Genomic DNA, 26,885 nt, shown 5'->3' on the forward strand with positions numbered 1-26,885 from the left:
GTGATGGGGGACTTCAGCTACCCAGACATCTATTGGGAAAATAACACAGCAAGGCACAGATTATCCAACAAGTTCTTGGAATGCATTGAAGACAATTTTTTATCTCAGAAGATGGAGAAAGCAGCTAGGGGAGAGGCTGTTCTAGATATAACTTTGACAAATAGAGAGGAACTGGTTGAGAATTTGAATGTGGAAGGCAGCCTGGGTGAAAGTGATCATGAAATGATAGAGTTAATGATTCTAAGGAATGGCAAGAGGGAAAACAGCACAATAAAGATAATAGATTTCAAAAAGGCAGACTTGAGCAAACTCAGAGAATTGGTAGGTAAGATCCCATGGGAAGCTATTCTCAAGGGAAAAATAGTCTAAGAGAGTTGGCAGTTTTTCAGAGAGACATTATAAAGGGCACATGAGCAAACTATCCCACTGTGTAGGAAAGATAGGAAGTCTGGCAAGAGACCACCCTGGCTTAGCCAGGAGATCTTCAATGATCAAAAACTCAAAAAAGAGTCCTACAAAAAGTGGCAACTAGGTCAAATTACAAAGGATGAATATAAACAAATAACACAAGTATGTAGGGACAAAATTAGAAAGGGCAGGGCACAAAACTAGTTAAAACTAGCTGTAAACCTAAGGGGTAACAAGAAAACATTCTACAAATACATTAGAAACAAGAGGAAGACCAAGGACAGGGTAGGCCCATTACTCACTGAAGGGAACAGACAATAACAGAAAATGTAGAAATGGCAAAAATGTTAAATGACTTTTTTTTTGTTTCAGTTTTCATCAAAAAGTATAGTAGCGATTGGAAGTCAAACATAGTGAATGCCAGGGAAAATGAGGTCGAATTTGAGGGCTAAAATAGGGAAAGGACAAGTTAGATGTTGTCATGTCACTAGGGCCTGATGAAATACATCCTAGAATACTCAAGGAGCTGACTGAGATATCTGAGCCATTAGCGATTATCTCTGAAAGCTCATGGACGACAGGAGAAATTCCAGAGGACTGGAAGAGGGTAAATATAATGCCAATCTATAAAAAGGGAAATAAGGATAACTGGGGGAATTACAGACCAGTCATCTTAACTTCAGTACCTGGAAAGATAATGAAGCAAATAATTAAGTAATCAATTTGCAAACATCTAGAAGATAATAAGGTGATAAGTAACAGTCAGCATGGATTTGTCAAGAAAAAAACTGTCAAACCAACCTAATAGTTTTCTTTTGACAGGGTAAGAAACTTTGTGAATGGGGAGGAAGCAGTAGATGTTATGTCTTGAATTTAGTAAGGCTTTTGATACTGTCTCACAATACCCACTCGTAAACAAACTAGGGAAATGCAGCCTAGATTGAGATACTATAAGGTGGGTGCATAAATGGTTGGCAAACCATTCCCAGAATGTAAATCAGTGGTTCACAGTCAAGCTGGAAGGGCATATCAGGTGAGGTCCGGCAGGGATCGGTCCTGGTCCGGTTCTGTTCAGTATCTTCATCATTGATTTAGATAATGGCATAAAGAGTGCACTTATAAAATTTGCAAGCAATAGCAAACTGGGAAGGGTTGCAATTGCTTTGGAGGATAGGATTAAAATTTTTAAATGATCTGGACAAACTGGAGAAATGGTCTGAAGTAAATAGGATGAAATTCAATAAGAATAAATGCAAAGTACTCTACTTAGGAAGGAACAATCAGTTGCCACATACAAAATGGGAAATGACTGCCTAGGAAGGAGTACTGCAGAAAAGGCTCTAGAGGTTTTTGTGGGTGGAAAGCTAAATATGAGTCAGCAGTGTAACCCTGTTGCAAAAAAAGCAAATATCATTCTGGGATGTATTAGCGGGAGTGTTGCAAGCAAGGCATGACAAGTAAATTCTTCCACTCTACTCTGCGCTGATAAGGCCTCTGCTGGAGTATTGTGTCCAGTTCTGGGTGCCACATATCAGGAAAGTTGTGGACATACTGGAGAAAGTCCAGAGGAGAGCAACAAAAATGATTGAAGCCTAAAAAGACATGAGCTATGAGGAAAGATTGAAAAAAATAGGTTTGTTTAGTCTGGAGAAGAGAAGATTAAGGAGGGACATCATAAGAATTTTCAAGTACATAAAATTTTGTTACAAGGAGGAGACAGAAAAATTATCCCCCTGGCTCTCTGAGGATAGGACAAAAAGCAATGAGCTTAAATTGCAGCAAGGGAGGTTTAGGCTGGACATTAGAAAAAACTTCCTAACTGTCAGGGTAGTTAAGCACTGGAACAAATTCCACAACCTTCGTAGGCAATCTCTGTCATTGGAAGTTTTTAATAACGAGTTAGACAAACCCCTGTCAGGAATGGTCTAGTTATTACATAGTCTTTCTTTGGGTGCAGGTGACTGGACTAGATGACCACTTGAGGTCCCTTCCCGTCCAACTCTTCTCTGATTCTGAGATTGTGACCATGTCAAAATCCTGACTTATATTTCTAATAGAAAATCTGGTATTGACTCTGAACCTGGTTGTGGCTGCAACCTGGTTTATATTAGAAGCTTGATTTTAGATTTCCTAACTCAGGAAAAAAAAAGGGTTATTTCATAATTTGTCCAGTGAGGGATTTCTTACACACTCTCTTCTGAAGAATCTGGTACTGGCCTCTGCAAGAGACAGAATCCTGGACTAGATGGACCATTGATCTGGAATGGCAATTTCTATGTAATGTTCATTGACTCAGTGTCTCCATTCACATATAGTTGATTGTTGTGTACCAATGTACTGACAATATGTTAGCACCGAAAGGTCCATTGGATGATACCAGTAGGACCCATCATCCAGAATACTGTATTGCTGATAAACATTAGCATACAAGGAAAATTTATTTTTTACATGGTATCCTTCATACAAGTCACAACAAGCTTTAAAGGGCAAGTTAGTCATAAATTAGAGAAAACAGGAAGGTTTGAATATGAATTTTTAAATCTGCTGACAAGGGACAGATATTTCCAGTAGGTGGGGCAGCACCACTGAAATAGCAAAACTCACCTCACTATAGAAAGCAGCAGTCATAAGCAGTTAAACAAAAATGGCCACATTTCAATTAAAAAGCCAGTGTTACAAACCCCTCAAAAATAGAATTTATAATGGAAATAGAAAAGTGTCTGTGGTGGTACTACTAGGCACTGCTATAATAAGAGGATTGCGTTCACTGCATTTAGAGCATCTACCAAATGATAGTGCGTGACCTTTGTCATGTTTCGTTAGGGGAGGTCTTTCCTAGGGGCTAATGCAACAAGTTGCCAAGGCTTGACACAGTGTGGAACTTTACTCAGCCTGGCTCCAATAGCACTGTTTTCCCCTGAGGAGCTATGCTGTAAGACACTGTGGGTTCATTTATTCCAAGTAATGACTGAGGCAGTGTGAAGTTTCCATGAGAACAACATCATGTTGTTTGCATTTATCATTAAGACATTACTCTACCAAACTCTCAGATATTGTTTAGTGACGTTTTTTGTCCTTTTCCATGACGTGAATACAGAAATGGAGAAAAAGCCACATTCATTGGAGAAATTAGCTGAGAACTTAAGGGGACACTGTCAACTTGAAAATTGCCCTTCTGTCTGAAAACATTTTACCTACCATCATTACAAGTTTATATAAGATTCTTATAACTGAAAATGATTAGAGGAGAAATTCTCTCGTTCTACTTTGTGTAGCGACATTTGCACTGTTTTTCCTGAGTAGTCATTTCCTCCTGTTGTTTGTGTGTCTTTCACAGAACATAGAGGGAGAAATCTTGTTTAAAAATAAGCAAATGTGATTGTAAAATCACAAAAATTGGCAGAGGAATAGAAGCTGAAACTATTATCAACTTTTAATTTGCTAGAATTCAAGTTGATGTCTGTTTCAAAGGACAGTGTAATCTTTCACATCATAGACTCTGATGTTGTAATCAGTTGATTATTATTACTTTATTATTGTAGCACCTATGGATCCACAGTCATGGACCAGGACCCCATTGTTCTAGGCCAGGGGTCAGCAACCTATGGCACGCATGCCAAAGACAGCACGTGAGCCGATTTTTAATGGCACGCTGGAGCCTGCCGGGACTCCAGCATGCCATTAAATATCCTGCCCTGCCCAGCCCAGCCCACTCTCATCTGCCCTCCGTTCCCCCCACAGGGGCAGGGAGCAGAAGCATAGCCGTGCGCATGGGGTGGGCAAATGGCCCCACTCTCCCGGCATGGCAAGTCGCAGGGTCCGCACTCCCAGGCTGGAGCGCCGGGCCGAGCGCAGCAAGCTGCTGGCCCCTCCCCTGGAGCCCTGCCGCCGCACGCGCAGTGCTCTGGGGGTCAGGGCTGCGCACTCCCGCAGGGCAGTGTTTCACTGTGTGGGGAGTAAGAAACACTCCCCACTCAACCAGAGCTCTGCCACCGCGCGTGCAGCGCTCTGGGGGTCGGGGCTGCGCACTCCCGAGGGCAGTGTTTCCCTGTGCGGGGAGGAAGAAATGCTCCCCACTCAACCAGAGCTCGACCGCCGCGCGTGCAGTGCTCTGAGGGGTGGGGCTAGGTTCTCATGTGGGGCAGCATGTCTGGCTCTGCGTGGAGCCTCATGGTAAGGTGTCCAGGGCTGGGGGCGTTGAATAAGGGGTAGGGGCAGTCAGGGGATAGGGAGCAGGGTGGGTTGGATGGGGGGGTGGGATCCCGGGGGCAGTGTTTAGGGGCGGGGGGTCTCTGGAGGGGGCAGTCATGGAGCAGGGGGGGTTGGATGGGACATGGGAGTCCTGGGGTCTGTCAGGAGGCGGGGGGTGAATAGGGGTCAGGGCAGTCAGGGGACTAGGAGCAAGGAGAGTCCTGGGGGAGGGCAGTTAGGCTGGGGGGGTCTCTGAAGGGGGTGGTCAGAGGACAAGAAGCTGGGGGTGTATATGAATCGGGAGTTCTGAGGGTCCTGTCAGGAGGCAGGGGTATGGAGAGGGGTTGGGGCTGGCAAGGAGCAGGGTGGAGTTGGATCAGTCTGGAGTTCTGGGGGTCCTGTCAGGGGCGGGGAGTGGCTGGATAGGCATGGGAGTCTCAGGGGTCTGTCTGGGGGCAGGGGTGTGGATAAGGGTCGGGGCAGTCAGGGGACAGATAGGGTCCAGTCAGGGGACAAGGAACAGAGAGGCTTAGACAGGGAGTGGGGTCCCCGGAGGAGGTAGTAAGGGGACAAGGAGCAGGGGGGGTTGGGAGTTCTTAGGGGGGCCATCACCCAGCCCTCTCTCCTGAGCCCTGACACTCCCACACCCCGCCCAGAGCCCTGCACCCCCGCAAAACCCCCAGGCTCCTGCCCTGAGCCCTGTACCTTCCTCATACACACCCAGCCACCTGTTTGACTCCTTCATCCCCCCCCTCACAACCCTAGCCCTGACTCTGGCACCCCCCCACATACCCAGCCACCCCTCAGCCCTGACACCTGCCCCCCCCAACATACCCATCTCCCAGCCCTGACTCCAGCCCTCTGCCCTGACTCTTGCACACACATCCCCACATTCCCAGCCCCTACCCCACCCCATGCACCTGCCATATACCCACCCCCCACCCAGAGCACCAGACAGGAACTCCTGCACCTCTCCCCCACATTCCCACCTGCACCCCTCGCATCAAATGGGAGCTGCCCAGGTAAGTGCCCCACACCCGAAGTTCCTGCCCCAACCCTGAGCCTCCTCCCTCATTTTAGCTTTTGGCCCCACCCTTCACCCCAAGCCCTGTGTTCAGTGCACTCCCACCCTCATCTCAGTGCAGAGAGAGGAAGAGAATGGGCCAGAACCAGGGAGAAGGTAGGTACCCACTGTCTGTGGGCAGGGCTGGGACCCCAGACCGGCAGCAGGCTGAGCAGGTCCGGCAGCCGGGATTCCGGCTGGCAGGAGCCAGCGGATGGAACCCCTGAGCGGCAGTGGGCTGAGCCACTCGGTCCACTGCCAGTCTGGGGTCCCGGCCGCCGGCCCTGCACTGCGTGTTGCCAGTCTGGGGTTCTGGCTGCCAGACCCTTCCCAGCTGGGGTCCCAGCCGCAGGCCTCGCTCAGCCTGCTGCCGGCCTAGGTGAACAGAACCCCAGACCAGCAGTGGGCTGAGCGGGCTGGCGGCATAAGATCAACACTTGAATTTCATTTTAAATGAAATTTCTTAAACATTTTGTAAACCTTCTTTATTTTACAATACAACACTAGTTTAGTTATATAATATATAGACTTGTAGAAAGAGATCTTCTAAAAACATTATAATGTATTACTGGCACGCGAAACCTTAAATTAGAGTTAATAAGTGAAGACTCGGCACAGCACTTCTGAAAGGTTGCTGACCCCTGATCTAGGCACTGTACAAACACAGAACAAAAAGACAGTCTCTGACCCAATAAACTTTCCATTCATGCAAAGCTGACCACCTCACCTGTGTGAGACCCTGTTGACATCTGTGGTACTCCACCTGGGCTACCCCCTGCCCTCATTGATCAGACTGCAGGATTGGGGCCATGGATTGTAAACAAACACCTGTATATTGTGAATAGTGCCTTATATTATTAAAACTGAAAGAATTTTAAAAATACATTATTTTTGGACCTTTTATACTTATTTATTAATATTTTGAAGAGTGTGTGTGTGTGTGTGTGTGTGTACACACACATATATCTCCTTTATTTATCACTTGGCTATATGAAGTTCTCTTGGATTGTAAGCACGTTGAGCCAGAGACCAAGTCTTCCTGTATATTGTCCTAGCATAATGATGCTCCAAATTTTGAGACCTCGGGTCACTACTGCAATAGTGTTGTTAATCATAGTAATACTTTGACTATTTATGTTCTGATTTACCTTTTGCACTTCTCTCAGGTGGACAATCAAAACAATTAGTCAGTTTCACTTTTGTTTATAGTCCCTTTCATTTCTTGCTTTCAATGTTGCAATGTGTTAGGGTTGCAGACACAGCAGAGGAATGTTTTTTCTGTTTATTTTTCATTGGAATTATAACAATTTTTGAAAATATATCTAGTATTTTAAGCTCTGTAAAAGCTTGGTTTTTTTACAAAATCTAAATTTGGGACCCGAATGACTTTGTCCCCTTTAAAGCAGTTGTTTTATATGTGTTTATAAAAGCTCAGTGTCCTCTTCTGTTTTGCCAGTATGATAAATGCCCACTGAAGATTTAGGACTTCTTCATATCTCCTGTTTGCTAGCAGCCTGACAGACAAGATCATGAGACCAGAAAGACCAGGAGGAGGCCTGCTGTTCTCCACTAATGCCAAAATGCATATGGTGAACAGGCAGTTATAAACATCCACCACTTGTGAGGCTTAGTTCAAAGTTCATTTTAATACAGATTTTCTGTATGTGACATACATGAGATGTAGACATTCTCTCTCTCTCTCAGGTGTTTATAGACAGCTAATCAATATAGTATCTAGGCACAAAATAATATATTTAAAGATAAACACCTAGAACATTGAATTGACCTCTGGTCTTGCCCTCCTAGTGTTGGCCACTTTAACTTCAGTTTTTGTTATTGTTGTTTTTATTTTAATCCTCCTCCTCTTCTTTGTTTTTCCCTTCTCAATTTTGACAAGACTTTAAAAAAAAAAAAGCTACCTTTTTATTTTAGTCTTCACAGAAAAATATTGCACTGCTAATCATGTGGATAAACTTCCTGGCCCCAGAGACTGGGTACAGATTCTACAGGATCAAATTAAACTGGCAAGAAGACGGTTAAAAAGAGGCTCAGGTAAGCATGAAAATGTCAGAAATAACAACTTAAGCTCTATGACTTTAGACTTATGTTGATTTTTTTCAGAGGTGCACTAAGCACTCACAGCTCCCATTGACTTTAGTTGTAGTTAGGGGGGGTCAGTACCTCTGAAAATGAAGCCTATGCATTTTTGGTATGTTGCCGCTAGAGTGCAAAATGTAGTGTTTGATATGTTTTGAATGGTAATAATCTTAAGGTATGTCTTCACTGTAGAGTTAAATCAGGCTCTTTCTCAGGTGTTGCCTCGAAGCCGTTTCTATCCACCATACACACAATCATCTCACCTGATTTTAGTGGTGCTTTAAGCCCAGGCTAGCTTCCCAGCTGGGGCTACAGACTACTAGAGGTTAGAGGCTGCTTTCACTTGGGCTGGTAACCTGCCCACTCCTCAGTGAAGACGCAGGCTAAATTACTGAAATGATGAGAGTCCTCCAGTGCCTTCCCACAATTCCCCCCCAACCTCACTCCCATGCACCCAAAGAGTATGAGATAGACCATGGCAGATGAATGAACTGTTGCCATTTGCTGGATCCATGCACCAAAGAGCCAACATTTTCAGTCTTGAGCTTTGTCTGTAGCATTCAAGTATCTGAGGTAACTATGCAAAAGCCGAGGCATTCTTCTGTCTCACAGTTCTGTCAACACTAATGGGAAATGGACAGAAAAGTGTAAGAGTGTAAAAGAAAGGAGGGGGAGAAATAGAAACAAAAAGGAGGAAAGAAGGGCAGATCGTTTGCTAGCAATAATCCCCCTCTTCAAAAAAGGTGAGTTTACCAAATCCCGTAGACTATCAAGCCAACTCTGCCATTGAATATGAGGTTATGAGGTGAGCTTGCTAGTGAGAATCATCAAATTGCTTGTGGTTGCACAGCAGCATTCTCTCCTGCCATTGATGAAGGCTTCAGAAGACTACCTATTCCTCCTTGACTGGAAGAATGGTACTATGATGCAGTTCTTCAATGACATGAAGATTCACAGATTCATATGTGCGGTGGTTGAGGCGGGGAGGGAGAGAGACTAGGGGCCCTTGGGGTATCTGCAGAGATGCAGAAGAACTTTTGTGAAAACTCCATTGACCTAATTTGATTTAGTTTGTTTTGAATATTTTTCCAACATTCTTGTTTGCTTTTTGTGGTGTGCCTCTCCAGGATGTTAGCTAGCGCTGCAGCTCTACTGTGGGAATTAGCAATGACTGTATGGGTTTTCTTTTAAAGAGAGGCTACCAGGAACCACTCTCACCTGTGCTCTTTCCCCGATATTGAGGAGCCTAACTGGAGAATGCTGCATCTCAGCCTTAGCAGTAAGAGGCTTCCTGTGAAAAGATGAGTGAAACTGAGCCCAGTATGCTGAACTAAGTGGGGGTACTAAGTATGCCTGCCAAGAGACAAGAACCAATCAACCCAGTGCATGTGTGGACAATGAAAAGAAATACAGTAACCCATAGTCCCATTTTCCAGTTAATATATAGAAGCTGAATTGTTGTAAAGATTCTATTTTATATTGTTTCTTATATTTTAAAGTATATTTTTTTCTACTGGCCCTTCACCTACATCCCAATCTCTCTGGAACTGGTTGCCCTCTCACTTAGGCATTGTCTGTACACAAGTTGTACCAGTATAGTTGAAGTGGCACTATCTCCCCAGTGTGGATACAGTTACATTGGTATAACGATGCTTTATACAAGTTTAGTTATTCCCATTTGGAAAGAGAAATAATATATACTGGTATAACTGCGTCCCTACTAGGAGTTGTGCTGGTAAAACTTTTTTTTTTTTTTAATTACACCCTTAATTGACATATACTGGTACTAAAACTAAAAACTGTGCATAGATCTTTACACTGGTATATCAGGAATAATTTCACTGACGTCAATGGAGTAGAAGCAGAGTAAGTGAGTGGAGAGTGGGCTGGGATGTGAAATTCTGGGCCCTTTCAAGTTAATGGCAAAACTCCCATTGATTTCAGTGAGGCCAGGATTTCATCTTCTGTATGTGGTTGTTTTTTTTTCTTCATTATTTACTTCGTCCTCAGTTTTGAAATCATCACAGAACAATGTAATAATTTTCCTAGCAGAGCACAGTAACAAAGGAGTTCTCAAAGAAGAGCTGTAGCACCTTGGGGCTAATATTTTTCTGTCTTCCAAAATGCTGCTTCATGTTTTCAAACCAGTTCTCTTTATTCTTACTTTAAAACTTTGCATAATGAATATAGTGCCTGGGAAAGGTGCTGATCTATTTGTCAGACCGTGAGACTGAAATTCATTATTAGAGAGCACAGATTTGCGGCTGGTGCTGGCCATGCAAGCTTCCCGCACGCTCCACCTACCCTGGAGAGACCAAGGTTAGCAGTCTGTTCTCTCCAGGAGTGAGAATATAGACTGCTACCCTAGTACCAAAGGCAATGGCTTGTGATGGGGATGCTTTGCCATTAAAACCCAAACGAGTCTGGTCTGAATTCTCAGGCCCCATATCCACAAAGGTATTTAGGTGACTAGTTCCCTTGACTTCAGTGTGCCTCAGTTGCACCAGTTTACTTGAATGTGTGATTTTTAGATTTACGGTGTTGTTGTAGCCATGTTGGCCCCAGGATATTAGAGTGACAAGGTGAATGAGGTAATATCTTTTATTGACCAACTTCAGTTGGTTAAAGAGACAAGCTTTCGAGCCACAGAGCTATTCTTCAGTACTGGCAAAGGTAAGCAGAGTGTCACAGTTAAATATAAGGTGGAACAAATTGTTAAGCATAAGGAGTTTACACAAGTTTAAAATGAAGTTGGCAATTAAGATCTTTGCAGCATAGGACAAAAAAGAGAGAGTGGGTTACAAACTCTTGTCATGAGACAGTGTCTCTGTTGAGTCCATGATTTTTGGTGTCTAGCAGAGTTATGAATTTAAGCTCCCAGGCTTGTCTTTTGAAGGTGTTGTGCAGCTTTCCTTTGAGGACGAGGACTGAGAGGTCAGATATAGAGCCATCATTTTGTATAAAGTGTTCACCCCTGCAGGAATAAGGTGCCTTTTGTCTGTTATCATTTTTCTCTGTGAGTTCATTCAAGGATGTAGTGATTGTCTAGATTCACCCCCATAGTTGTTGTTCGTGCATTTGATGCACTGGCTAAAGTACACCACCTTGTGATAGTCATGTGTCTGACCATGGATCTTGAAAGGCATGTTGTGGGAAGTATTGATCATCACAGCAGTGGAGATATGGCTGTGGGTAGCTTACTTCTGATGGTAAGTTTAGTGAGGCTGCAGGTGTTGTTTGAAGGCCAGAAATGGGAGTTCAGGAAACCCTGGTTTCTTGCAACATGTGTTCTTTCACCAACAGAAATTGGTCCAATAAAAAATATTACCTCACCCACCTGAGTTTTAAGTTGATTTATGCAACTTCTAGTGCAGACAGTCTTAAGCTCTGGTCTACACAGTTTTTATAGTACTTCAACTATATTGGTATCGAAACAGATTTAGTTACACTAGTACAACCCTATAGTTATAGCTGTATACATGTATAGGAACGAAGTGTAAGGCACCTTTTTTTAATTGGGATAACTGTGCCCACCGATGTAACTGTTTCCATACAAAACCACACTTCTTATTGAAATAGTAAGGTCAGTGCATAAACAGTGTAGATCAGACCTGAGGAGTTGTCTACATAGAAAAATTGATTCAAATTGAGGTAGTGTGTGTAATTAAAGAACAGCTATTCCTGAATAACTCCATGTATGGGCGCTCTGATTTTGGAATAACTGCCCATGGAGATGTACCCTAAGTTCCAAGGTGCCTAAAGATCTTACTTGCAATTGAGTTAAGCTAAACTGGTTTAAGACTTTGTTAAACTAATATAAGACTGTCCACACTGGTGGTTTGCACCAATTTCACTAATTCAATTTCTAGCTAAATTGGTGCACAAACTGTGTGTGGACAGGCTTGAGACCACTCTTGTTTTTCACAAATGCCACCAAAAGCCATTTGGCCCCTACTGAGTTGGGCTGAATTAGAACTGCTGACTTGGAAGGGAAAGGCTCTCTCTTGCATTACCAATCCTCTGATGCATTCAGTCCACCTCCTGACTGGGTTTTCTATTTAGTCCTAGTAGCTATTTGCGTGCCCAAATGATGACAAATTATGTTCATGAGTAATCTTCCGTGCTGAATCCTGTGGTATGATAATTTGATAAGCTAATGGTATAAATGCCAATGTATTCCCCTAGCCATCTGTGGCAGTAATAGCTTGAGAACTCCAGCAAATGAATGGGGAGGATCTGCCTTTAGTGCTGCTTTCTTTAGTATTTACCCTCTTGAGTATTTTCAAATTAAATGATATTCTGATCACAGGATCATAGATGTTGTCCAGCTTCAACCTTATTTATCATATTTGGCTCATTTCCTAGAATTAGGTACAGAATAGTCTCTGACTGGGAAGGCTAATCAACAGACTGCTTTTAAAAAAAACCCTGTTCTCTCTTTAGAAAAAACTTCCCCTGGGTAGGTTTTGAAAGGTTGTTATCTTAATACAAATAGAAATTAATTTAAGGTTAGCATCAGCAATAACATTTTTTCATAACTGGAAATAGTCTTATTTTGCTTTGGATTTTTCTCCGTTCCATTAGATTATTGCCTTAGATCTGAGACTTGGGTTTTTTCTTTTAATTTGCTAGATCTGAGAATAAAGCTGTCATTGCCATTAAATTTTTATTGGCCTTGTTCAGTCTTTTCAAAATTTCACAAGTTGGCTGTCACAAGGGAGGAAAAAAGACTGTGAGGTTAATGTTACAAATAGATGTTATAATTAAAATAAAATAGGATGATAAGCAATTGGCACAGTCAAAAAAAAATCCACGTTTGTATGCATTCTGGGGCACTGGGTCATATTGCCAATTCTATCCCCTCCACAACATCTAGGCTCAGCTTCCTGCAGCTGCTGGGGAGGAAGGGAATATGGCGAGGGACATGAAGTTGAGGAAAAATCAGATGTATACATTTCCCTTTTAAGAACAGGGTAAATTACAATGCAAATTGCATTGAGATTTACAGCTGCCCTGATCAGCAGTATCTCCCATTGTGTAGTCTTGCCATACTACAAAAGGGGAATATGGGTAGGTGGCCAGTGGACCAGCCAGCAACAACACAGCCAGAGACACAGCCTTTGGCACAGTGATTTAAGGAGGGCCATGAATGGGCCAGTCTCAGCAGGAAACAGCCCTGCTGTTGTCATCATCTCTGCATCCAAAGCTAGTATCCACACCTTCTGGCTATTCCACTCTATCTCCAATAATAAAAAATGGGGCATGAGCCACACATCTCTTGTGATAAGTCCTCCCTCCCTTTTTCAAGTCTTGAAAAGGATATGAGCCATTATTCTTTAATGGCAGTATGTTGCTAAAAGCCTCCATATAGACAGGAATACTGGTACAGTATGACTAAATGCTCCTAAAGCACGGAGTGAGTAAGAGTTCTTCCTGCAATATGATTTTACTGTGTGTAACTCGAAAGCCTTAACTCAATACCACACATAATAAAGGAAAATGAAGCAGCACTATGAAATGTGCTCAGACTTTTCAGGTCTGATTGATATGAAGTAGTCACCTGACATGATGATAGTAGTTGCAACATTGTACTATTGTTTATTTTAAACACTGCCTGATTACGATGGAGAATGCTGGGGGCCAGAGGAGAAAAACTTAGGCCTGGTCTACACTACGCGTTTAAACCGAATTTAGCAGCTTTAAACCGATTTAACCTGCACTCGTCCACACAAAGAGGCCCTTTATATCAATATAAAGGGCTCTTAAAACCGGTTTCTGTACTCCTCCCCGACAAGAGGAGTAGCGCTGAAATTGGTATTGCCATGTCGGATTAGAGTTAGTGTGGCCGCAAATCGATGGTATTGGCCACGAGGCGGTATCCCACAGTGCACCATTGTTACCGCTGTGGAAAGCAATCTGAACTCGGATGCACTGGCCAGGTAGACAGGAAAAGCCCCGCGAACTTTTGAATTTCATTTCCTGTTTGCCCAACGTGGAGCTCCGATCAGTGCAGGTGGCAATGCAGTCCCAAATCCAAAAAGAGCTCCCGCATGGACCGTACGGGAGATACTGGATCTGATCGCTGTATGGGGAGACAAATCTGTTCTATCAGAGCTCCGTTACAGAAGACGAAATGCCAAAGCATTTGAAAAAATCTCCAGGCTATGATAGACAGAGTCCACAGCACAGTGCTGTGTGACAAGCGTAACGGAAAGCCAAAGAATCAAATGGACGCTCATGGAGGGAGAGGGTACTGAGGATTCCAGCTATCTCACAGTCCCTGCAGTCTCCGAAAAGCATTTGCATTCTTGGCTGAGCTCCCAATGCCTGTAGGGTCAAACACATTGTCCGGGGTGGTTCAGGGTATATCTCGTCAATTTACCCCTCCTCCCTCCCCGTGAAAGAAAAGGGAAAAAAATCATTTCTTGACTTTTTTCAGTGTCACCGTATGTCTACTACATGCTGCTGGTAGACACGGTGATGCGGCACTGAACAGCAGCATCCTCTCCCCTTCTATCCCTCGTGGCAGACAGTATAGTGCAGAAGGACTGGTAGCCGTCCTCCTCATCCTGTGAGTGCTCCTGCCTGGCCTCGGTGAGGTCGACCGGGGGCGCCTGGGTAAAAATAGGAATAACTCCCAGTCATTTCCAGCAGATGGTACAGAACGGCTGGTAACTGTCTTCATCATAGCCACTGGGGGCTGAGCTCCATAAGCCCCCCACACCCCTTTCATGTCTAAAGAAAAGATTCTGTACTGCCTGGACTATCGTAGCAGCTGGAAGCTGCCTCCCCCTCATTTTATCTCACTAAAAAGTCAGTGTTTCTTATTCCTGCATTCTTTATTACTTCATCACACAAATGGGGGAACACTGCAACGGTAGCCCAGGAGGGTTGGGGGGAGGAGGGAAGCAACGGGTGGGGTTTTTGGAGGGGCACCCTCTAGAATGGCATGCAGCTCATCATTTCTGCGGGATCTGACACGGAGCGGCCGTGCTCTCTGGTTCTCTGGTACACTGGTTCTCTAGTACACTTGCCCCATATTCTAGGCAGGACTGACTCTATTTTTAGATAAAACATAAAGGAGGGAATGACCCGGGGAGTCATTCCCATTTTTGTCTTTGCACCCCCGGCCGACCTCAGCAAAGGCCAGCCAGGAGCACCCATGACAGCAGCAGACGGTACAGAATGACTGATAACCGTCATCTCATCGCCAATTTACAATGGCATGGCAGACGGTACAGAACAACTGACAACCGTCATTTCATCACCAATTTACAATGGCATGGAAGACGGTACAATAGGGATGGTAACCATCTCTGCTACCTTGCAAAGGCAAATGAATACTGCTGTGTAGCACTGCAGTACTGCCTCTGTCAGCAGCATCCAGTACACATACAATAACAGTGACAAAAGCAAAACGGGCTCCGTGGTTGCCATGCTATGGCGTCTGCCAGGGCAATCCAGGGAAAAAGGGCGCGAAATGATTGCCTGCCGTTGCTTTCAGGGAGGGAGGAATGAGTGATGACATTTACCCAGAATCACCCGCGACACTGTTTTTGCACCATCATGCATTGGAATCTCAACCCAGAATTCCAGTGGGCAGGGGAGACTGCAGAAACTATGGGATAACTACGGGATAGCTACCCACAGTGCAATGCTCCAGAAATCAACGCTAGCCTCGGTACATGGACGCACACCGCCGAATTATTGTGCTTTGTGTGGCCGTGTGCACTCAACTTTATACAATCTGTTTTACAAAACCGGTTTATGTAAAATCAGAATAATCCTGTAGTGTAGACGTATCCTTATATTAAATCCTTGCTGGACTGTGCTGTCTCACCCATCTGTTGAGACCTCGACTCCATCATTACCAAATCTTCCTATGTCTCTTGTGGTATTCTTTTTCCCTCTGTTTGTGTCTTTGCCCCTTCTCTCAGTCCTCTGCTCTCTCTGGTCCTCTCTTTATGATGTAATTAATACACAAGGTATATGTGTCTTGTGAGATAGCAGATTCTTGCTAGTGCTGATTTATGTTTAGCAGCAGACACAAGGGCAGATATTGTATTGGATGGGAATCACAGGAGTAACATTATGCTTTCCTGGCCAGTATTTTATCTAGATTAAGGAAAATAAAGACAGCAGAACTAATAGGGGCAACCTCTCTATTAACCTCTTCATTCCTGCACGTACATGCTTCTGTGCAAGCAGCAAAATAGCAGGTGCACATTTGCCAGACAGGCACATTTCGCAGCAGCAAAGTGATTTTGGAAAAAGTCTGAAGGACATGGCTACAAGAGTGTTTACCACAGTTACCGAACTCTTTTTCTAAACAAAGAATACAAGAGAGTTTCAAAATTCCAATCTTGCTTGCCTTGTCATGTAGGTAGGCCCATTGAAGTCGAGACAAGTACGATTTGGCTCATGGCCGCTGGGTGTGGTGTTTGAAGGCAAACCACATTTTCCTGATTAGAATGGAATGTGGAAGGGTGATCTGCCTCAGCATTTATAGGGTCAAGGTATTTATTGCTTATTTGTGAACTTGAACTTAGCTTGACCTGCTTCCGCAATAATCATCTGAAACATCTTCTGTTGGGAGCCAAGGGAGCTCACTGGATGAGGGCTCTGAAATAGGCTGTTTAACGTTGGCTCTGAGCAGGTCATAGTGCTTTACGACCTTCAGCTATTTAAAAAATAAACTACTTCTTGTTTTCAATGAGTTTGGAGCTTTTTGACAACACTGTTAAGGGTAATCAGCACAAACAACCCAGTTAAGGACATGCACTGAATTTGGTTGTTCAGAATATCTGTATTACTTTGGCCAGTTTTTGACATCTGCAAAGATGGGGGCACACTACAGTGGGAATGTACCCATTGCTTTATGACCATGATCCTCTTTAAAATAAAATATAAATATCAATATATAAGAAGTGGTACATGAAATAATAGTACAGAGATGGTGTATTGGAACTCCTGTTTACTCTTCTTGCCACTAGAGATCAAAACCTTAGCAGTGTTCAAAAAAGATGTGGAAATTTGTATGTGTAAAGAGGACATCTGAAGTTACATTAGATAGGGGTGTAAAGGCTGATCCTTAGCCCACTGAAGTCACTGAGAAGACTGCCTTTGGCTTCAGTGGGCTTTTGATCAGTTTTGGAAATTCTCAATCTTCAGGACATAAGCCAGCAACTAAGGGCCATATTTACAAAAGGAATTAGGTGCCTAAAGATTCTAATAAGGACCTATTGGGTTTTACAAAAGTGCACAAATGAATTTGACACCTAACCCCCATTGACTTTCAATGTGAATTAGGTGCCTAATCTACCCAACTAGGTTCCAGTCTGTATTCTTAGGTGCCTGAATCCTTTTGTAAATCTGGCCCAAACTGATTAGGGTTAGGAAAAAAAAATCCCTTTTGGGCAGGCTATTACATAATGGTCACATTTTGGGATTCTCACATCTTCCTGTGAAGCATCTGCTACTGGCCACCGTTGCAGACTGAATGCCAGCCTCAGTGTTACCACTGGTCTGATCTGGGATGGCAATTGTTAAGTTAAATTTACAAAATTATTGTAAGATTCCTGTATCGGCAGGAGTTTGAGTTATTCAACGGAGTAGTGTATTACTCCAATCCAATGCCAAGCTAACCACAAATTAATACCCATTCTACCTTTCCTAAGTTGGCATTTTTATTATATGACATTTTCATACAAGCAGTGACTGTTTAACCGGATGCTAGCAAATTGTAGCTGAGAAGAGTAGATAGAGAAAGGCAAAAGCACTCTACAGTTTGTAGCTTTTTAATCATATTCCTGTATTCAGTAAAAGTAATGAGATTTCTTGTTTATATTTGTAATCAGCAGAGACGACTGACTGCGATGAGAAACTGGACATTTCTCTACTGCAGACAGGTAAAATGCATTAAGTTTTTTTATCAGGTTCCAATTCTTTCTTTCTTTTTGCATAAAGCAGATTTCAATATTCTAGATATGTCATATATCAGGGATCGGCAACCTTTGGCACGTGTCCCGACAGGGAGAGCCTATGGCGGGCCAGGCCGGTTTGTTTACCTGCCACGTCCGCAGGTTCGGCTGATAGCAGCTCCCACTGGCTGTGGTTCGCTGTTCTAGACCAATGGCGGGTGCGGTAAGCAGCAGCCAGCACATCCCTCGGCCTGTGCCGCTTCCCACAGCCCCTATTGGCCTGGAATGGCGAACCGCGGCCAGTGGGAGCTGCAATTGGCTAAGTCTGTGGACACTGCAGGTAAACAAACCAGCCCGGCCCACCAGGGTCCTTCCCTGGCAGGCCGCAGGCCACAGGTTGCCAATCCCTGGCATATACAGTCTGGGTAATCTGCACACAAGGCCCAGATGTCTAAGTTTTGAATGCCCTTGTATTTAAAAAAAAGAGAGAGAGAGAACATGCACGAGAATTTCACTATTTTTCCCTTGATTTCCTATTCATAAAACCTCCAGTTTGACAGTAACAGCTAAGTGACACAAACAAGTGAGTGATCTTCATGACTCCAGATGGCAACTTGTGCTCATTCATGATATTTCTGGGTACTTTCAAAATTCTTGACACAACATTTACTTCCAAGGACTGGCACAGTAATTTGTATCCATAGTGTGTTTCAGTTCTGCATTGGTGTACCACTGGCAATAATATCTTGGGTTTACAAAAGGATTGCAGAGCTCTTTATCTGATATGGAAGATCACTTTTAACCCCTTCCCTCCCCCCATTCCCTCAAAATGCACCCACCCTCAAGTCAAACATGGCAGTTGTTTAACAGCAAACTGCAGTACTATGCAACAGTCTAGGGCAGGAACTGATGAAGATTTCCACATGCAATTGAAATGTCTAGTTGGAATTTAAGTAGGTAGGCCAAGATTTTTTTAGTGATTTTGAGTGCTGAACTTGAGATACCCTTCCAGGACCTGATTGTTAGAAAGTGCTGAGCACATATCCTCTGAAAATCATGTGTTCCAAGCTGGGAATGAAGAATAATTAATCACTTTTGAAAATCTTGACCATATAGATAGTAATTGCCTGCGTTTAAAATTTCACCAAGTTGCAGTTTTAGATCTCTAGACCCAAGAAAAATGTGATTAAAAATCTTGAATGATCAGGACCTTGGGTTTACAGTTTCTCTCTCAGATCAGTACAATACAATGAATACTAATGAAAAATATTCCTTGGAAATTAGTCATGCAACATCTGTAAAAAGTGTAGGCTGTTTACTGCTAGCATATTGCTATATCAAGGGTAGTACTTTGACAGCAGCTCCCCACAATATCCTACAAATGCTCTGGTGATCCTGAGAGCAGTATTGCAACATTTATCCCAGCAGACTATCTTCCCAATTACTCTTACATAAGGCTTGTGATGGGTCTTCAGACATCCTCATTGTGAAGTGCTATGGGTTGGAGCATGAGCAACTAGTAGGGAGGCACTGGTGGTTGAAATCCTGTTGTCAGACTATGTGGAGTTACTCAAGAGTAGGACCAATGAAGCAGCTATAATCTTGTTCGTGGGGGGCTGGGAGAACATGCTAACTGATAGGAGCTGTAGTGCTGCTTTCTTGGCTACCCATTGAGCATTTCATGGTGCTATTTTGATAACAGATGCAGGCAGCTCTGGTTTTAATGGTCTCTTTCAAGTGACATCCTGTTTGTTTCTGTTATCAGGGATGGAAGCAATTCTAGTAAAGGAGAACCCTAATAAATGTTATGTTATTATGCAGTGTTATCTTTTCATTGCTCCAGTAATTGTATTCAGTACCAGAATTATTTTATTGGAGCCTAATGTAGTTTCTTTAGTATTTCACATCTGACATTATTGGTGAAAATGAATGTGATGCATTGAGACAGCCACATTAGTGAAGAGACAAGCTTTCCATCCTGGGAATCCTATTCTCTTTTCTGCAAGATTGCCAATGTGTGTTTTTGAATGTGTGCAAACTGCATGCCCATATATCCTTAAATATGCGTGTGTGCACAATTCTAAGGTTTAATATTTGTCTTGCAGTAAATATATATCCCTGGGATCTGTGGGAGGATGCCTAAATTAACAGTGCAATAGTCATTTTCTTTTCAGATTGTGTGTGTGGGAAAAAAGGTGAACTCCAAAGGCTTTCAGCCAAGCATTTGAATTACACACATTCTTATATATGTCCAAGTGACTCTTTATAGAATGTATCAATAGTTAATATTATACCATCCGAGGGATTAAATCATTTTAAGTGATATACAGACAATATAATTATGGTAATTATAATAAAGGTTACTGACATAGGGAGCCAAAATAGACGCCTTCCATCAAGGAGGCTGATAAAGGAGGCAGATATAATCTTTATAGCGATCCTCACCTGTCGATTAGATTCCCTTGTTCAATAGCTGTTTTTTGCAGGGATGTCACTGGTGGATCATTTAAAGAAAGTCTCAGATGTGATCAGTTCAGCTGGCTTGTGTGTTTAAATTGCAAGCTCGTACTGTGTTTGTTCAGTGCTCTGCACAATGGGGCCTTGATCTCTGGGGGTGGGGGAACCCTCACGCAGTACCATAAGACAAATAATAAATCAACAATAGTCAAGGGCAAACGGATTATGTTAGTCCTCCGTGATGTAGAGAAAACCTTTTGACACAAAGTTTGAATGGGATTACTTGAAGGGAGTATTGCAGGAAGTGGGACTGGGAGCGGGAATGGGATGCTGAATCCATTTATGGTGTATATATTTAAAACACTTATTACCTGAGTATCCAAGAACTGGATAAAATTGGGAAGCTAGAGAGTCCAGAGCAAGTGAATTGAATAAAGTTTGAATAAACATGGAAAAATCAGATGTCTTTAAGCTGCATAGAGGGATGACTCAGAGGTGCCCATTCACCCCTTCCTTCCCTGTGGGGGAGGAGGGGGAATCTGAACATGGGGGATACAGGCTGAGGAATCCCAGTATACAAAGGGGTTTAGATCCCTCAGCCTTTGTGTTTACAGTTAAGGAAATCCTGGACTTCTGATTTCCTGTGTTAAGATAATATGACATCCAAAGGTTTCATTATTTTTAAATCCTAAAACCAAGGAAGGATTTTTTGCCTAGCCATATTTCTGTGTTTAGGAGCACAAATCGTATTGTGGTTAAAAAGTATCTTTGATGCTAATTACTCCCTTCTGCTTAAAGGATTCAGTGAATTGGGAGACCTTTAAAGTGAACTGGAAGAATTATGGCTGTTAAATTTTAACTTATCAAAAACTTTGGGTTTTGTTTCAAACTTTGTGATTTAGGGTCCCCTAGAAAGTATTGGTAGAGTTACGGTCCCATATTCACTTCAGTGTTGGCAAAAGACTGCCTATGACCTGCCAAAATCCAGACTGTAGGGTCCTGTATTGAGGGAGACCAGGCAGCCAGTTACCCTGATTGGTAGTGTGGAGACCATGACAGATGTTGGATAAACATTTAGCAGAATGAATATATGGCACCCCATTAGGATCTTTAATTTTCCTACTTAAGGAATCGTGGCTATGACAAAAGAGTTCGGATCCTGGCATATGATTTGCACTGCGTATTTGGAATTACTGAAGATTAACGCAGTCTGACTCACTTTCCTAAAATATGAAATGGGAACAAATCTAATCCAACCTCAGCACTGGTGGTTATATATCTTTAGCCAAAACATTAAACACTAAGGATGTGTATGTCCTGGGATGCTACAAGGTCCTCTTTAAGCCCCGAGTGAGAGGTTTAAGCAGTGCTGATGGGTTTGCGTGGTCCCTCTGCATTGGAGTGAATTTCAAGCTGTGAAAGAATTTGAGACCACTAATAGGAGCAAATGCCAGTCTTTGGGTCCCAGAGAGATGCAGCTTTTTGAAAAGATGGGAACAATCTCTTGCTAAAGAAACAGATAAGAAAATAACTATGAGCCAATCCTGTATGGTCTGCCTCCTTTTCTCCTGGAATACAATGTGAAGAAAATGATACCTTAGAAACCTCTTCAAAACCTTAAATATAAATCCTTTATTGTAATATAAATCTTTATCCTTTCAGTGCATGATTCTGCAAGTCCTCCCTTTTCATCTTGTTGTATGTGCCTCTTACACTGATTGATGTCTGTCTCCTATATGCTCTGTATTCTTTCTTCTATAGTTGTAATTCTTCTGCCTGTCTTCCATTGTTCTGTTTAAAAATATATTTTAAAGTGGTTTAAAAAAAGATGTGATATAATCATGCAACTTATCTCTGGTTTTTATTCTGCCATATGCATTTACAGTGTCATGATTTTTCAAGTTTTCCAAAGAATAACCCAAAGCATATACTGTAGGCTTAAAATTCATGCGTTGCTTTGTTCACCTCTTTAGAGCCATATAACTTCAAAGATATAAGCACTGTAGTGCAGTGTGTACGATGTTCTAACGCTTTATGCCTCACTTCATGTGTTCTGCATTTTGCTATCAAAACCTCTATTCACAAATTCAATATATAATGGGATCTTTTTTAGACAATTAAACTGACACAGCAATGGCATCTAAACACACAGATAATTCAGCAAACTCACAAGTACTACATTTGAGTCTCTAAATATTTAACTCATGTAGGTTAATTTGGAACACAATTTTAGGAAATGACTAAACTGGTATAATTTATTTTTTCTAATTTATTTAAATCCTCTCTTTCTTCAGGTAGCATTCTTGAGATCGCAACAGATAAGCTGGTCGACTCAAAACCAGATTTTTCTGCTTAAATTTACTTTCCACGTCAGTGTTTCATTAGCAGATATAAACATCCTTCAGTTTGAATGACATTCCTGCAAGATCTGTGTAAGCATTTCAGCATACTTCAAGGTGGGGGATGTTCCGTGCAGTTTTCCCTTCAAGTTTGAGTTGTTTCACCTATTTTTAATGAAACATGGGATAATAAAGCCACCAAATTGTTTCAAGATTTTCCATCATAATTAGAGATGAATTTTTTTTTCAATATCCAGTACATTGTCTAATTATTGTGGTATCCATTGCAACTGAATAAATTCCCTTGCCTTTGTTTTTCTTCCTGATTGTATTTTCCCACATGACTGTATGCATGCTTACTCTAGTTCATCTTCAAGTACACAGAAGTAAAAGAAACAGCTCAGGGAGAGGTGGTGGACTATCTCCCTTTCATGGGCCCAGGAAGCTAAGAAGAATGTTTGGTTAGGGGGATTGGTTAGTCCTCTTCTGTTTGGAAGACTCACTTTTCCTTTTTGCTCACCATTTGACTATGTTTGAAGAGAGATGGTACAAACTGCCTGTCCTACACTGTCTAAATAATAAGGCACACACTGTATTTGGCCATAGAGCAGGGTACATGCTGATAATGTCTGTTTCCCAGTGGATGGCATACAGAATGTATTTGTGAAATGAGTTGGCGTTCCCAGCCAGTTTCTGGTGCAGTGGTTCTCCAGCATTTTCACTTCATAAAATCATCCTGCCCCACCTCCTCTCCAGCCTCTCAGAATCCCCCACTGCCTGGTTCTTAAAACATTTTATTTTGTAGACCATCAGGGAGAGAGTTCATGGATTTTTGCTGATCCACACACTACGGTTTGAAAACCACTGCCCTTGCGGACTTATATGGATCTATGGACATAGGTCCACCTATACAAACCACTGTCATTACTGACACTCTATTGACAGTCTCAGCAGTTAGGATGAGTGAATTGACCAAGAGATTGAACTACCCTCTCACCCTATAAGTGGTCCCTTCAGATCAGGACTGAGGCTCACTGATGTGGCAGGGTGGGGAAAGTTGTACTGCTGCTTCTTATGCAACATCTCCTGCTGCCCTCTGCACCTTTAACTCTGCACCTTCACCAGCACTAAATTCACTTTAAAAAAAAAATAGAGAGAAAAAATATAGAAAGTATCTTATCCCACAGAGATATATTGATCACCAGCCAGTTAACTAATAGTGTGTGTTTCCTGGAACGCCACAGCGTGCAGTAGCCTTTGCCATCGTGTTTCGTTTTCCTGTGTGTATTTTCAGCCGATCACGATGCTTTCTCCTTGAAACTATTTGGTTTTTTTTATTGAGTGTTTTAACAGAAGTGCTATTACAGAGAGTGGGCCTGTTTTCAAAATATTTGAAGTTTTTTGCTGCTTTTCACAAATATTTGTCATGATCATTAACTAGCATAAAGACCGGCAACCTGATTGTCACAACTGCTGAATGCCTGCAAATAACACTGAAGCCAACAGGAGCTCCTGATTCTCAGCACCATTGAAAATCAGGCTTTTGATCTTTCCCCTCCTGTTTAAAAAAAAAAAAAATGTACTATTAAAGGTGATGATGTTGTCTTTAAAATTGTGGACTATATCGAATGTGCACTGCAGACCTTAAAGAGCATTTCCTTAAAGGCTGATGTGACTGCTTCCCCCATGGTCTGGATTTCTGAGCAGGGCTGTGGTAATCTACAGCCTGTGCAGCAAATCTGCCAGGTACATCATAACCCTTAACTGATGGAATCCACATTTTGTAAATTTTAAAAAATTGCATTTTGTGTTTACTTACTGTGACTACTGTTCAGACTTTCTTCAGCAATCTTTTTATAGGGTTTATTAGAAAAATCATTCCATGTTTAGGTAAAGCATCTCAATCTTCTGTATATATGTTTTATTAATATGTAAATATTTAGATATTTTTTAATTACTATGTTCTTAATAAAACAACAAGGAGCTAGTTGTGAAGTGGTGTATAACGTTGTGTTGTGTTACCAATCTCTGGGAAAACCCTCTTTGTCAGTTCAGAAAAGAAAAACCCACAATAAATTACTTTAATTGAACACATGTCTTCTGTATTATGTCCCATAATTCAGAAGGGGGTACCTGGTAATTCAAAGATTTTTATTAACATTTTAACAGCCTTATATAAAAAAAATGGCATTTGCAGGGAAGCTTATGAAAAAACCATAGCAATAAGATTTTCCCAACTATCTGAATTTTGAACTGTTTTCCCTGCCAGTCAGAAAAATGGCTATATGAAATCTCATGAGTGCTGATATGCTTGAAGTCTAATTTTACTTGAATTAGGTGTCTTTATAATCTTCACTTAAAAGGTTACACTCCACTTCTATGGAAACAACACAAAGAAAAGACATACCAGTATTCGTAATGCAAAAGTAGCCGCTACAACATGTCTTCATAACTTATTACAGTAGAACACCAGAGTTATGCACTGACCGGTCATCCACACACCTCATTTGGTATTGAAAGTATGCAATCAGGCAGCAGAGCCCCCCCACGCTCTCCCCAAAAAGCAAATACTGTAGAGAACAGTACTGTGTTAAATGTAAACTTATAAAAAATAAAGGGAAAGTTTTTTTTTAAAAATGTTGACAAGGAAATTTCTATCTTTTCATTTAAATTAAGATGTTTAAAAGCAGCATTTATCTTCTGCGTAGACATTTCAAAGCGGTTTTAAGTCAATGTTCAGTAGTAAACTTTTGAAAGAACGACCACAATGTTTTGTTCAGAGTTACGAACGGTTTCCATTCCTGAGGTGTTCGTAACTCTGAGGTTCTACTGTATCACACCTCATCAAACATTGTTTAGACTTAGAAAATGTTTCCTGTGAAAACATGTTCCTTAGTAATAATCAGTCAATTACAGTGGCCTATTGAAATGAATGAGCAACCAGCCACACCTTGTCTGTTTTATATAGTAGCACCTGCGAGGAATTGTATAGTAAAACATTATAGATCTCAGAGGTTGCATTGAGGTTCTGAAATCTTGCATGCCTGTACAGAGCTTGAATCAGTTAAGTGACATTTAAGTGTAAAATATCTTTTTAAAAATTGTTTAATTGTGTTCACTTCGGGTGGCAGGCCAGTCCTTGCCCACAGACAACCTGCCAACCTGAAACATATTCTCACCAGTAACTGCACACCGCACCATAATAACTCTAGCTCAGGAACCAATCCGTGCAACAAACCTCGATGCCAACTCTGCCCACATATCTACACCAACGACACCATCACAGGACCTAACCAGATCAGCCACGCCATCACTGGTTCATTCACCTGCACATCCACCAATGTAATATACGCCATCATATGCCAGCAATGCCCCTCTGCTATGTACATCGGCCAAACTGGACAGTCTCTATGGAAAAGGATAAATGGACACAAATCAGACATTAGGAATGGCAATATACAAAAACCTATAGGAGAGCACTTCAACCTCCCTGGCCACACTATAGCAGACCTTAAGGTGGCCATCCTGCAGCAAAAAAACTTCAGGACCAGACTTCAAAGAGAAACTGCTGAGCTTCAGTTCATCTGCAAATTTGACACCATCAGCTCAGGATTGAACAAAGACTGTGAATGGCTTGCCAACTACAGAACCAGTTTCTCCTCTCTTGGTTTTCACACATCAACTGCTAGAACAGGGCCTCATCTTCCCTGATTGAACTGATCTCGTTATCTCTAGCTTGCCTGCTAGCATATATATACCTGCCCCTGGAAATTTCCACTACATGCATCTGAGGAAGTGAGTATTCACCCACGAAAGCTCATGCTCCAAAACGTCTGTTAGTCCATAAGGTGCCACAGGATTCTTTGCTGTGTTCACTTCGGTCTTCCAAGTGATTAAATTGGTTTCCGATCCAAATGTATTTCATACCTCCTACCATTAATGCTGATCTAGCTTGATGGAACAGATCACACACACATTAGTAACTTTGCTGAACTGCCCTTTGCTTAACATTGTAGTTATGTTCCTGAAAAATGTGACTTTAAGTGAATCCAATTTCCCCGTAAGAATTAATGTAAAGGGGGGGAGAGGTTAGGTTCCAGGGACATTTTTTTCACCAGACAAAAGACAATATTATATATACACACACACACACACACACACACTCTATCAGTTTTAAACAAACAATTTAATACTGGTACCCAGTGGCGATGATTGTGAAGCTTGGATGAGGTGGTGAAGTCAGAGGGTGGGATATTTCCCAGCAAATACCTTGCTGCTAAATTATGAACTAGCAATTGTCTGAGCCCTCAAGGGTTAACTCGTCGTTAATGTAGCCTCACACTCTACAAGGCAGCACGAAGGGAGGGAGAGGAGACAGCATGGCAGAGAGAGACAGGGACACACACCCTG

The 26,885-nt window shown here is 42.2% G+C and overlaps 1 protein-coding gene across 4 annotated transcripts in view; it reads left to right on the forward strand.

The window, feature by feature from the left end:
* The window catches only part of BEND7 (BEN domain containing 7), a 58,917-nt gene extending 34,352 nt beyond the window's left edge, over nucleotides 1-24,565 (forward strand). Inside the window, exons 7-9 of one of the 4 annotated variants that reach the window (XM_030566520.1) lie at nucleotides 7,595-7,714; nucleotides 17,617-17,667; nucleotides 22,431-24,565. In XM_030566520.1, the coding sequence (XP_030422380.1) occupies nucleotides 7,595-7,714; nucleotides 17,617-17,667; nucleotides 22,431-22,492 (233 nt within the window). In that variant the 3' untranslated portion in view covers nucleotides 22,493-24,565. Of the gene's footprint in view, nucleotides 1-3,745; nucleotides 3,818-7,594; nucleotides 7,715-17,616; nucleotides 17,668-22,430 lie in introns of those variants that run through there. The other 3 variants (XM_030566613.1, XM_030566706.1, XM_030566796.1) reach the window with 3 other exon arrangements.
* The last annotated feature ends 2,320 nt before the right edge of the window (nucleotides 24,566-26,885 follow it).

Source organism: Gopherus evgoodei, chromosome 1, assembly GCF_007399415.2.
Source record: "Gopherus evgoodei ecotype Sinaloan lineage chromosome 1, rGopEvg1_v1.p, whole genome shotgun sequence".
Classification (NCBI taxonomy): domain Eukaryota; kingdom Metazoa; phylum Chordata; order Testudines; family Testudinidae; genus Gopherus; species Gopherus evgoodei.